The following is a 13858-nucleotide window of genomic DNA, read 5'->3' on the forward strand; positions in this document are numbered from 1 at the left end:
AATAACATTTAAATATACAGTGTACATGGAACTGATATGCCTCACTCATGGGTCTAAGTCACAGGAAACAGGAAAGAGTGTTAAATCCATCATGAAATGGAAAAAGTTGGACATATAGAAGCCTGAAAGTTTGACAAGAAAAACAGTACAGGCTAAGGAGGCTGCCTAACAGAGAAATCTTTGTTACAATTCAGTAGTATTTATGGAGGGAGTCAGAAGACCTGGATTAGAACCTTAGCTCTGCCACTTTCTTCTCATCTTGAACAAGTTATCTTCACCTCCTGAAGCATTAGGTTTTTGATCTGTAAAGCTAGAAGTTTGGATTATTTGACCCCTGAGATCCCTTCTGGAGCTGAATTATATCATCCTAAGTAGTCAGGAAGAAAAACTAAAAGCGTATCAGGGCAGGGGGAGGTTGGGGCAAGAGATTAGTCTGATTCATTTGAGTACAGACTAATTTGAGATGAGGCTAAAAAAGGTCAAATAATCAGATATTAATGGAGGACCTTGAATATCAAGCAAAAGAACTCTTTGTTTTTTGTTTTGTTTTTTTGTTTTTTTTTGGTGAGGCAATTGGGGTTAAGTGACTTGCCCAGGGTCATACAGCTAGTAAGTGTTAAGTGTCTGAGGCCGGATTTGAACTCAGGTCCTCCTGACTCCAGGGCCGATGCTCTATCCACTGCGCCACCTAGCTGCCCCAAGCAAAAGAACTCTTGACACAGTAGGCAGCAGTTGGAGATTTTTGAGCAGAGGACTGGTATGGCCAGATCTCTCCATGTAAGAAAGTTAAAACTAACAGAAGTTTCAAAGATGAATTAGAGGGGCAGCTAGGTGGCACGGTAGATAGAGTACCTGCCCTGGAATCAGGAGGACCTGAGTTAAAATTCAGCCTCAGACACTTGACACTTACTAGCTGTGTGACCTTGGGCAAGTCACTTAGCCCCCATTGCCCAAACAAAAAAAAAAAAAAAAAAAAAAGAAACAAAGATGAATTTGAGAGAATCTAAGCATGAAGACCTATTGGCCAGATCCAGGCAGATGGCAATGAGGATCTCTTCTAGGTTAGTAGTAGCAGAGAAAAGGAAGAGGCAACATATGAGAGTTTAGAAGTAGGTATGACTTAATAACCCATTAGATTTGAAAGGTGAGATGTTAAAGGCTAAAATTCTAGCTAGTCTGTTTAAAATATCTAATGAGCGGTCGCCAATAAATTATAAGCTTTAGCAAGAGTTAGGCTTTTAAGCATTTATTAAGGAGAATGAGAATTTGGTAAAGAGAGAGAGAAAGGCCTAGATTCATCTATCTATTAAAGGGAGAGCGCATTTCTAGCTGCCTTCTCCACCAGAGTCCACCAGAAAGAGCCAGAGTCAGCGCCAGGCTCCCCCTTCTTCCTCCCACCAGCAAACGTCACTTCCCAATGCCAAAGAAAAGAGGCATAGTCTTGCCCTCAAAGACCTTCACCTCATGGGCAGAGCTCTTCTACAGTAAGTCTCCAGCAGGTGGCATCATTCCAATCGTTACAGAGAGAGAAGAATATATAAAAAGAACTCCAAAATTATGGTAGAGAAACAGGCTAAATGATGGTACTGCAGGCAAATAGTGAAGTGAAAAAGAGGAAAATCTTTAGGAGGAAAGATTATAATCTTATGTTTTAGACATGTTGAGTTTGGGGTTCCCTTTTTACAACCAGGTAGAGCTAGCCTATAGGCAGGTAAAGATGCAGGCCTTGAGCTCCAGGAAGAAGTCAGCTCTGGGGATAGAGACTTGGGAGGTATTTGCATAGATGATAGCTGAAGTCCTGGGAATTGATGAGAGAGAGGGAGAGGGAGGGAGGAAAGAGTGAATATGAGAACACCTTGGAAGCAGTAAAGAAGCAGATAGAGGAGACAGGAATGAGGAGAACCAGGAGGGTGGCTTTTCTGAAGCTAAGAAAGTAGTGATAGGCATTGACAAAACCTGCCTAGAGATCAAATGTCATTAAGTTTGCCGACCTTTGAAAAAATAATTTAATTTGAGTGCTGGGTGTGGGGGTGGAGATAACACCCAAATGTAAGTTGTTAAAGGGAAAGGGGCTAGTAAGAGCACAGAGACATTGGGTATAGACAGCTTTTAAAAGAAGTTTAGGGGGCAGCTAGGTTGCACAGTGGATAAAGCACCGGCCCTGGATTCAGGAGGACCTGAGTTCAAATCTGACCTCAGACACTTGACACCAGCTGTGTGACCCTGGGCAAGTCACTTAACCCCAATAGCCTCACAAAAAAAGAAGAGTTTTAGATGATACATTGCCTTGAAGTGATAGAAGGGTCAAGAGAAGGTTTTTATTTATTTATTTTGGATTGGGGACACCAATATGTTTATAGGCAGCTGAAAAGGAAGCAATGAAAAGAAAGAAAACAAAGGTGCTGGAGAGCAGGGGAATGATTTATTTGATTGCTGAAGCATGACCCAGGAAAGGGGAGGGAGTGGGATGAAGGGCCCAAGACAAAAAGTAACCTTAATACTGCCTGTGTAGAGGACACCCCTTCTGAGACTATCAAAAAAGAGGAAGAAGGAATTGAGGAATTGAGACCAGGAGCTGAGGGTGTTACGGTCGAATGACATCAGTGTTCTCTTAAATAAGATGTCATCTCCTATAAGCATGTGAGGTTGGATTGTGGTCCTGAGAGTGAGAGGAGAAAAATTTTAATTTAGAATTTTTGAATTATGGCAATATGACCTAACGCAGAGGTTCTTAACCCGGGATCTGTAACCTATTTTTTTAAATTAGTCATTATTTCAGTATAATTGATTTCCTTAGTAATCCCATATATTTTATTTAAAATTTTAAACCTTATTTGGAGAATGGGTCTGCAGGTGTTATCAGGCTGCCAAAGGGGCCCATGAAAGAAATAAAGAATGGCACAATTTGTGTCCAGGACAAAAATCAAAACACCCTGATCTAAGGTTATCTCCCTTCTTCCCTATATCTCTTGTGTTTGCACCTATTTATTCATAGGTTTTCTCCACTAATAGCATGAAAACTCCTTGAGGGAAAAGACTTTTTTGTGCTTTTCCCTTTCTTTGTATTTCTAGCACGTGGCACATAATATGCCCTCCATAGATGTTTCTTGATTAATCATGGTCATCATTGGTATGAATCATCCATTGCTATGGCTTCTACAGACATGTTCTAGCTGGGCCTATTTGCCTAGCTTCTAGCAGCTTCGTTCTCATTTGAATATGAGCCAGGAGAACCAGACACATACATTTTATACAGGGAGAGACCAAACCAAGACTTCCAGCTGCCAGGAACAAGGAAATAAATGGCTAAATGCACAAATATCATATGCTCTTGAGCCTAGTTGATTTGTTTTGTCACTAGGTGCTTTAAAAAACTGCCTATGCTTTCTTTAAATTAATTTAAATCAATTGTTTGTTTATATCTACAGGTTCAACACATCTCTATAATGAATGTTATCTTTAGAAAATATCATGGTCTCTGAGAATTAGAACCTTATAGTAGCCTCTCTGCTGTAGGGCTTATGATGAAAATAATTTAGTCAGGCACATAGCAGATGCTTGTGTGATGGCCCACTGCAGGATACAAATCAAATTTGGGAGCAGCCAGGCTTTTTTTTTTTGAGATTGCTGAAGTTGTTTTTTTTTTCTTTTTCTTGGAGCTTGATAAAATTCAAAAAGCTATTTCAAGCTCAGGGGTAGGCATTAAAAACACCCAAGGCGTTCTTCTGAATGTTGAAAGTGAATTATTAACACAACATCAGGAATATTGGTGGTTATTGGCTTCTTATAATGCAGGATGATCCTCTGCATTTTCAAATGAATCTTTCTCTTCCTTCCTTCCTTCCTTCCTTCCTTCCTTCCTTCCTTCCTTCCTTCCTTTCTTCCTTCCTTCCTTCCTTCCTACCTTCTTTTTTTTCTTATTATGAAGCATTAACTAAATAAAGGCTCTCAAGCTTTAAAACAAAAGTCTTAAGTTTTATTCTTTAGAATCTTTCACTGAAAAGAAAGCCATTTTATCAGATACATAATAAACTTACATGGGTATATTTTCAGCTAATCTATTTCCTTCATAAAGTATTAATTTTATAATTATTTACCCATTTTGAATTAATATGTAGCAGGTTGATCTTCCCTCTTTCTGTTGAATTACATGTGCATGCATACATGTATAAGCATGTATGTCTATTAATGTATACAACAGTGAGAATACCACTGAAATACAAAATCTAATCCTGCTTCCACCAAATCTAATTGTATGGCTTAATGATAAGCGCTCAGTTTCTCTGATCCTTAGTTCCCTGGGATCCAAAATACAAAGGCAAAAATCAAACCACTTCTTACATCAAGGAATTTGAATTCTACATACTGTTTTATTTCTGCTCTAATACTTTGCACCCTTAAGTGCCTAACACGGTACCTTTCCCATAGTCAGTGCTTGGTGAATTTACCTAAATGTTTTGAAAAGATCATAGATTGAAATGGACTTCATCTTGTTCAACAAAATTCTCCACCCAGTTTCCTCATTTGTAAAATGAGATTGAAATAGATGATCTCAGAGATCCGTTCCAGTTCTAAATATATGGTTTTCATACATGTGCGCTTTTCTCCACCTACATGGGTGTTACTCTAGTATAAGCCTTCATCCACTCTCACCTGGATTATAGCAATAACCTTCTTGCTGTTCTCCCTGCCTTAAATATTTCCCCTCATTAAATCATCCACCACTCAGCTGTCAAGGTGCATTTTCCAAATGCACAGGTGTGATGGTATTTCATCCACAGTCTTATTTTCCCACCACCTAGGCAGCTAGATAGTACAGTGCTTGTCCTGGAGTCATGAACACCCGAGATCAAATCCAACATCAGACCCTAACTCTGTGATCTATAACAAATCACTTAATCTATCTTTGCCTCAGTTCCTCCACTATAAAATGAGGATAATAACATCTCCTACCTCCCAGCGTGGTTTTGAGGATTAAACGAGTTATTTATAAAATACAGTGCCTGGAACAAAGTAAATGCTTTTTAAAAATTAATTGGCTCTGAACTTCATTTTACTCTTAAGGAAATTGACACCAGAGTGGTACTGAGACTTGTCAAAGTCTCATACCACACATAACAGACTTGGTATTGAACTTAAGTCTTGTGATTCAGAACCTAATGCTCTTTCTATTACATCATATTGTTGAGTAGTTTCAGTAGTAGCCAACTTCTCATGACCCCATTAGAGGTTTTATTGGCAAAGGGACTAGAGTAGTTTGCCATTTCCTTTTCCAGCTCATTTTACAGATGAGGAAAACAGGGTTAAGTAATTTGTCCAGGGTCATACAACTAGTAAGTATCTGAGCCCAGATTTGAACTCAGTGTAAAGAAATTCACTAGGTTAATCAAATCCTGACTGGCTCACCAAAAACTGTGGGGACCATTTTTTAATTGGGGAGTGTTAGCTAAGCAGCTTGCCACAATATTGGGGCAAGGAAGGAGACTGGCAGCCTCCCTCAAAACAGAACAGGATTTATTTTAACAAGAACGAACTTAAAAAAAAACAACACAAACAGGATCAGTAGGATCAAGGGAAAGGAAATAAAATGGGGAAAGGGAAATTATACAACCTGAAAAAATACCACCGCCCAGGAATCAGCTGAGAATATGCAGCAGAGCTCCTGTTGCCTTCCAACTTCCAGGTAGAATGGTGAATTCTCCTCCCCAATCCCAGAAAATCCCACACAGCCCCCAGCCAATGGGATGGCTGCTCTGACAGTCACATGACTGCCCTCACCAGGCTTCCAATCATTATAATTTTGCCAGACCCATGTAGGCATGGGCCAGTGGCCAGCGCCATGGCAACGGCTACAACCAGTGGGTGGAGCACCTTGCGGTTTGCAGAGCCCCAGGCCAGTGTGCTGCTGAGGCATAAAAACCTCAAATAACAATTAATTCTTTACATCAGGAAGATGTGTCTTCCTGATTGAAAGCCAGTGCTCTATCCACTGTGCCACTTAGACTACCATAGTATTTGTTTATTTTATGTGAAGGGGGGAAAGGCTATATATATATATATTTTTTTTTTTAGATAATTTTTTTATGTTTTCCATTTTATTAAATCTTTAAATCCTTTATTGTTCCTTCTCTCATAGCTTGTCTTATCCCAGTGAAACAGCCTCCCGTAAGTAAGAAAATCATCATTGTCTTGGAGAATTTGGAAAAAGCTTCATTATCTGAGCTACTGGGAGACTTTCTGGCACCTCTTGAAAATCGTGGCACTGAAAACCCCTGTACTTTTCAAAAAGGTAAAGGGAGAACAAATCAGGAAGCCTGCATTTCTGTGCATTTGGCTCCTAACAGTCCACGTGATAATTTCAATGTCTCTTCTTATTTTAATGGCTAAGCTTGCATTTATTCCATATTGCAGCTTGTATGAAACTTGATTGTTATATCCCTGTGACTTTGGATTCCTTTTTAGGAAATGGAACCTCTGAATCCTATTACTTTCATGAGAACTGCTTTCTGATGGGTACAATTGCCAAATCCCGTCTCCAGGGCTCTGATTTGTTGGTCCAGCAACATTTCCGCTGGGTTCAGCTAAGATGGGATGGAGAGCCAATGCACGGCTTGCTACAGAGGTTTTTAAGAAGGAAAGTTATGAATAAGGTAATGGAGAAGGAGCAGCTACCACATTGGCCTATCTGTCTGGTGTTCTGAATGAAGCTTAGTAAGGGCTGTGATCTCTTAATTGACCAAATCATGGAAAATGTTGTACTATATTTCCTTTATTTTAATATGTGAATTGTGCTATGGATATATATGCATGTATATAGATTTATGCATATGTATCAAACAGATTTCTATACATGTACAAAAATCTTGCAAGTGATTTGCACATGCACACACATGAGTGCACGCGTGCGCGCACACAAACACACAACATGAGAAGAATTATAGCATAGTTGATAGAGAGTCAGTCTTGAAGGCAGGAAGACATGGGTTCAAGTTCAGGTTCTGATACACCCTTGCTGTGTGACTATAGGCACTTATTCACTGAACTCCTTAGTGCTCCAGTTAGATTAGCTAGACCATAAGTTGCAAAGAGATTACCCATCTGCATCAGTTGATGGAGTTTATACACTTGAGAGTTCCCTACATTTATAAAGTCCTACATTTGGACCAAAAAATAAAAATTAAAAATACACATTACATGTGTACAACTAATTTTTAAATAACATTTTTATCATGTCCTCCTGGCTGTCAATTTGAAATAATTAATGAAGTCAAATAGTTTTGATCACCTTTAAGTTCTTTTCAAAGGTTATATAGTCCCTCGATGAAATTTTATAAATTTTATAAAATGTTATATTTTAGTATTGCATAAGAAATGCCCCTAAATGTTATAGGAAGGGACTATATCTTTGACGTTTAGCCTGAGGGTACAGGTCAGGACTCAGCTATATAAACAATGAAAGTAAGATTTTGTTATGTGAGCTAAGAGTTTTGCAGTCCTCTTAGTCTTATGCATCATGAAATAGATACAGTTGATAATACAAAATTAGTATTTTTGTTAAAAAGTTCTTCCCACCAGAAGATTGATCACCCAATGAGGGTTTTATTGCTTATGACCAAAGGCATTACAAACCAGGTGTGCAGAAATCAATAGCATGTGTCAGAGCTCCTCCTATTATTGATATTCTAACAGCCTCATCATGATTAAAATATGAATTACATTGCTTCAAGTCACATGTGCCCACATATGGAATGGGCAGATTTCACCCTGCAACATTGGCAGTATTTCAAGAAATAGGCAAAGTGATGGCCTTCATTTTGAAAAGACAGCACTAAGCTTCATACACTGCTTTCCATTTGTGTCTCAATGATTGGAGGAAGAAAGGGGGAGGTGAGGAGAGAGAGAAACCAGCAGTGTTTTTAATTTGCAGGTCAGGTAAATTAATAAAATCAATCCTGGAGGAAAACATATAAGAAGGAACAGCAATTGTAGCATATTGGCAACCTCAGATAGGGTGGGGAGTGGGTCTTGGAACCCATTGGCAGGCTGACAAAGTCTGTGGAGCCCTTCTCGGAATCATGTTTTTAACCGCATAAAATAAAACATACAGGATTACAAAGGAAACCAATTATCACAATTATCAAAATTTTTTTTTAAAGTTCACAGACCTCAGATTAAAAACTCTGCCTTAATGTAAACAGAACAAATCTTAATGGCATTTTAACTGCCTCTTTGTAGTCATTTCTTCTTTCACCTTTTTACCATCATTTAAGAAAGCTGGAGTTTAAAACAGGTCATTCCCACCCCCACCCCACAATTGTTTAAATTTTTTCACTTTATCTGTTTGGATAGTTAAGTACTGCCCATATTTTTAAATCTCATTGGTTTCTGGAATTCCTGTCAGCCACGTAGATCACCAGAGGCAGCTAGGTGGCACAATGAATAGAGCACTGAGCGTGGAGTCAGGAAGAACTGAGTTCAAATGTAAAATGAGGGTAGTAAGATGAAATACCTTATGGGTTGTTGTGACCAAAGAATGAGATATTGGTAAAGAGCTTTATAAAATTGAAATTGCTACATAAATATTATCGTTATCATCATCATTATTATGTCCACACTTTGGCAGATGGTTTCATGAGTTGTTATGCCCCCTCAAAAAAAAACAAAACTTGGTAGCCACCCCCCACCAAGGGCAATGAGGGTTAAGTGACTTGCCCAGGGTCACACAGCTAGTAAGTGTAAAGTGTCTGAAGTCAGATTTGAACTCAGGTCCTCCTGAATCCAGGGCTGGTGCTTCATCCACTGTGCCACCTAGCTGCCCCCGGTAGCCAACTTTTTGATGACAGGTTTTTCTAAAGCTAACTAGTCTGGTCTCTAACTAGGGTAAGTTTCTGGGTCTCTTACTGTCACTTTCTGCCAGAATTGTTACTCTGCTGGCCTGGCCTCTGGGGACCCAGGACACCTTCACACCATGGAGTGTGACTTAAACCATAAATTGATTTTCTCAGAATTCACAAGGGAATATTTCCATGAGAAAGATTATGAAAAGAGTCAGGGGTAGCTGTTTGTAGAAGTAATAGTTAGAAACAAAAATATTTATAAACTATAAAAAATCAAGTGACCTCAGTTTTCATGGTACCTGTGTTCCTGGATCACCTCCCTCCCCTGACCCCTCAGGTTTCTTCATTTGCTTTGCCTCTTTCATGCCATAACTACATTTCACATTTCCTTCTCAAGATTTAATCATAGATACTTGGCATTGAAGAGATTTCATTTCATCAGAAATGAAAGAGAAAAGGCAGTTACTATATCATATTTCACAATAGTTTAAAAGTTTAGAGTTATTTAAACAGTAAATAGTCTGATTCATGACCTCAATTTCACGAGATACAAAAAGAAATTGAATTTTATCCAATACAATTTCCAACAAATCATACTACCATAAGGATTATGTGGAATGTTACTGAAAATTAGCACATTTTTTTCAAGTGGATATAAACACCTTTAATCTGGAAGAGCTATTTTTGTATTCTTATTTATTCTTTTTTGGGGGGGGGCAGGGCAATGGGGCTTAAGTGACTTGCCCAAGGTCACACAGCTAGTAAGTGTCAAGTGTCTGAGGCCGGATTTGAACTCAGGAACTCCTGAATCCAGGGCCGGTGCTTTATCCACTGCGCCACCTAGCCCCCCTCTTATTTATTCTTAACGCCTTAAATTTACAGATGTTGTCACTTTAGATAATAATAAAAAAAAACTTAACCAGTAACTAACTGTGATATAAGGCCAAGATATTAAAGGCACTCAGGAGTATCTAGTGTTATTATTTCTACCAAAGTGAATGTCTTTGAATCTATATAAGTTAACCACTAGTTTAAATACATTTTTATTTAAGAAAAAATATGAATTCCTGAATTCAATATATTATAAATCCATATAACTTCAGGTTGCTCCAAATTCAAACTCAAATGTAAGCTACCAATCCAATAATTAATTCTCTCTTCTTGAAATCCCAGTACTTCAAAAGACCTGAGATTTAATCCACATGGACACTGGTGACATTTACAAAAATCACAAATCCCTCAAATGCAGTAAACATTAATTTAGGACTTACTATGTGCTGAACTCTGGAAATAAAAAGAAAGGTCGAGGATAGGCCCAGCTCTCAAAGAGCTCATGTCTAATGGGAAAGACAATATGCAAATAACTAGGTACAAAAAAGATATATGCATGATACATTGGAATAGACTGTAAATAGACAGTTTTTCTTAATTTGTTGGGCCAAAAATATTATGTACTTGATAGCAAACCCTTTAGTAATGAGCTTCTTTGAACTTATCTGGGTTGGTGCTCACCTGATAGATAGCTCTGTCCCCTTCCGCTCACCTTTTCCATGTTGGTAGAGCTTTCCAGAACGCCAGCTTTCCAGGGGTCTCAGAAGCCCAGTGTTATCTCCAAACCACAAAGAGGCATGAGAGTAGAACCACAGCTATTCTTCAGTAGATAGATGGTTAAAGGTTATCTCTCAAAAGGAAAAAAAAAGCAAGCTATAAAAATTTAAGATACTCCAAATCACTACTAATAATAAGAGAAATGCACATTAAAATGAGTTTGAAGTTTCACTTTTCACATGTCTGACTGGCTAAGATGACAAAAAAGAAAAAGGATAGTTTGTTGGGAGGGGATGAGCTTGTTACTCTCCTGGTGGTAGAATTGTGAATCTCTCCAAGGTAACTTGGCACTCTACCCACCCCCACCCCCCCACCAAAAAGAAAAAAAAGGGGGGGCAGCTAGATGGCACAGTGGATAGAGCACCGGCCCTAGAGTCAGTAGTACCTGAGTTCAAATCCGGCCTCAGACACTCAACACTTACTAGCTGTGTGACCCTGGGCAAGTCATTTAACCCCAATTGCCTCACTAAAAAAAAAAAAAAAAAATTAAGCTGTGTATATCTTTTGACCCAGCAATATCATGACTGGATATACCTCAGCAAGATCAACAAAAGAGGGAAGGGATGCATATGCACAAAAATATTTATAGCAATTCTTTTTTATCACAAAGAACTGGAAAGTGGATGCTTGTGAGTTGGGGAATAACTGTACAAATTATGGTATATGAATGTAATGGAATGTAACTGTGCTATAAGAAATAACAAAATGAATGAATTCATAGTAACCTAGGATTATGAATTGATTCAGAGTAAAATGAGCAGAACTATTTATGCTGTGAATATGACATTGTAAAGAAAACAACTATGATAGATTTAAGAACTCCAATCATGAGTCCTGAAAACCCAATGAAGAATTGTGCTTCCTACCTCTTGATAAAAGTGGCGAACTGGAGATGCTGAATGAGACCCGCATTCTCAGACATGACCAATGTGTAGATTTGTGTTGCTTAGGACACTTATTTGTTACAATGAAGAGTTTTTTGTAGGTGGTAGAGAGGGAGACTTCTGAGGGGACATGGGGAAGGTCATGATAGTGATACAAAAAAAGCAAGAAAATCAATGAAACATTAAAAAATACATAAAAGATTAATCTGAGTGAAGTTCAGAAGGGGGAAAAGACAAAAATAGTTTATATTTGTCCAATTTGTAATAAAGAATATTTTCAAAAGTTTAAAAAAATTAGATGGGAGTTACCCTCACTTCAGTCTCCCTAACCATGCCAGGGAATGTGTGGTGTTTCTTAACCACAGAAGAGAAAGAAACATTATACTGTCACTCATTTATTTTATCTAGGGTCTTAGTCAGAAAGCTAGATTTTTGTTTTGAGGGAGAGCTTGAGAGTCACAGAGCTTTACCCATCCTACCTCCCTCACTAATAGTTCATTATTGGGAAAAGGATCATCACTTAATATCATTCATTTCAGATTGAAAGGGAAGGCATTCACCCAACACACTGGGCCTCACAAGACCTCCTGTAAAACTTCATCCTGTATTTCTAATGTTCTTTTCATATAATATTTACATTATTGTTCTATACTTGTTTTCCTATCCATCCCTTCTAGACTCTTTTAAGTTCCATCCAGACAGGGGCCATGTCTTATTTAAAATTTATACCTCTGTCCACATCTAGCACTAAGTCCTAGACACAGTGGAGACTTAATAAGTGTTAGTCATTGCCTGCCTTCTACCCTCATTCCCATGTCTGCTGTATCCAGTCCACTTTCAGTTTGGTGATAAGTAAATTGAAACTCCGTGGTGTTTTTTTTTATTTTATTTTTGCTTTCTTTTCCTTTTTTTTTAATTGACAAATATTTATTTTCCTTCTCTCCCTCCAACACTGCCCTACCATTTGTTTAGGAGAAACAAAAACGAAACAAAAAAACCTTGTAATAAATATATATAGTAAATGAAATTCCCACATTGGCATGTTTAACAACATCTCAATCTCCATCTTGAACCCAAAATTTCTCTGTTACAAAATAATATATAATATCCACAGCCTTCTGGAATTGTGGGTGGCCATTATATTGATCAAAGTTCTGAAATCTTTAAAAGTTGTCTTTCAGTCTTTTTATGGTTTTTATGGTATGGTTCTCTTGGTTCTGCTCACTTCACTTTATATCAATTCATGAAAATCTTCCCATGTTTTTCTGAAATTTTTGTCATTTTTTAAATAGCACAATAGTATTCCATTATATTCATATACCATGATATTTTTCAGCTATCCCTCAATTGATAGGGATACCTTTGGTTTCCGTTTCTTTGATACTACAAAAAAATATGCTATGAATATTTTTATACACATTGGTCATTCTTCTTTCTTTGATCACTTTTGGGTATAAACCAAATAAAGGTATCACTGTATCAATCAAAGGATATTAGCCACATTTTTATTGGTAGCATATTTTTAACTAGTAGTTTTACAAATGTCTTGATAAATATGTGAAAAGGAACCTTCCAGAGCCAATCAGGCTAGACTAAAGCCTGTGTTGTTTTCCTCTCTTTCTAGTTCAGAGGTAAAGTGCCCTTGCCCTGTGACCCTGTATGTAAGATTATAGATTGGATTCTTAGTGTCTGGCACCAGCTGAACTCCTGCTTGTCCCGATTAGGCACACCTGAAGCACTAATTGGGCCGAAATATTTCCTCTCTTGTCCAGTAGTTCCAGGACATGCCCAGGTGACAGTGAAGTAAGTAACTTCTTTTCTTTGTTTTCAAGTTCAAAGGTGTGAAGATGGATGCTTTTCGAGAGAAATTGTGATATTCCAGGTGGGTAGGGAATTATAGGCAATTTGAAGGCTATGTGGAGTTGTATTGGTATGGGAATCTCATAATTACTCACTTTTTACTTTTCTTGCTGAATTTCTACCATTTTGAATTTCAGACTCTTCATATATTCAAAAAGAATCATTTTAATGAGGAGAAATGTTTTTTCTATCAAAGGATTTAGGGGAAATGTGTCAGTAGGAACCGGCTTCTTTTTTATTTGAGTTGTTAACAGTCATAGGAGCTGGAGACAGAAGTAGAAGGACCCTTAGAGGGCATTTAAATCTAAGTCCCCTTATTTTACTGATAAAGCCTAGATAGCTAATGTGGCTTGTTTAGGGTTGACAAGCTATAAGTAGCCTATGTGGGATTCAACCCCAGGTTGGCCTGATTCCAAGTCCAATATTCTATCTAGTACCCTAAACTGTCTCTGAAAAAACTTCCACCAAGTTTCTTAATATAATTTAAGCTATAGTCGGTTTTTGTGTCCAAATATGCTGTGGCTTTTGAAAGCCATTTAGTTTGCATTTAAATATTGCAATATTTAAATATTTATATTACATATAAATAATATTCAAATATATATGTGTGTGTATATATATATATATATATATATATATATATATATATATATATATATATATATATAT

General features: G+C 37.7%; 1 protein-coding gene across 5 annotated transcripts in view; it reads left to right on the plus strand.

Annotated features, from left to right (window-relative positions):
- Window positions 1-13858, plus strand: part of CTTNBP2 (cortactin binding protein 2) — a 211271-nt gene that overhangs the window by 152159 nt on the left and 45254 nt on the right. For all 5 annotated transcript variants that reach the window (XM_043966829.1, XM_043966830.1, XM_043966831.1 and 2 more), the window contains 3 exons: window positions 6137-6289; window positions 6463-6650; window positions 12954-13132. In XM_043966829.1, the coding sequence (XP_043822764.1) occupies window positions 6137-6289; window positions 6463-6650; window positions 12954-13132 (520 nt within the window). The remainder of the gene's footprint in view (window positions 1-6136; window positions 6290-6462; window positions 6651-12953; window positions 13133-13858) is intronic.

This window comes from Dromiciops gliroides, chromosome 5, assembly GCF_019393635.1.
Source record: "Dromiciops gliroides isolate mDroGli1 chromosome 5, mDroGli1.pri, whole genome shotgun sequence".
NCBI lineage: Eukaryota > Metazoa > Chordata > Mammalia > Microbiotheria > Microbiotheriidae > Dromiciops > Dromiciops gliroides.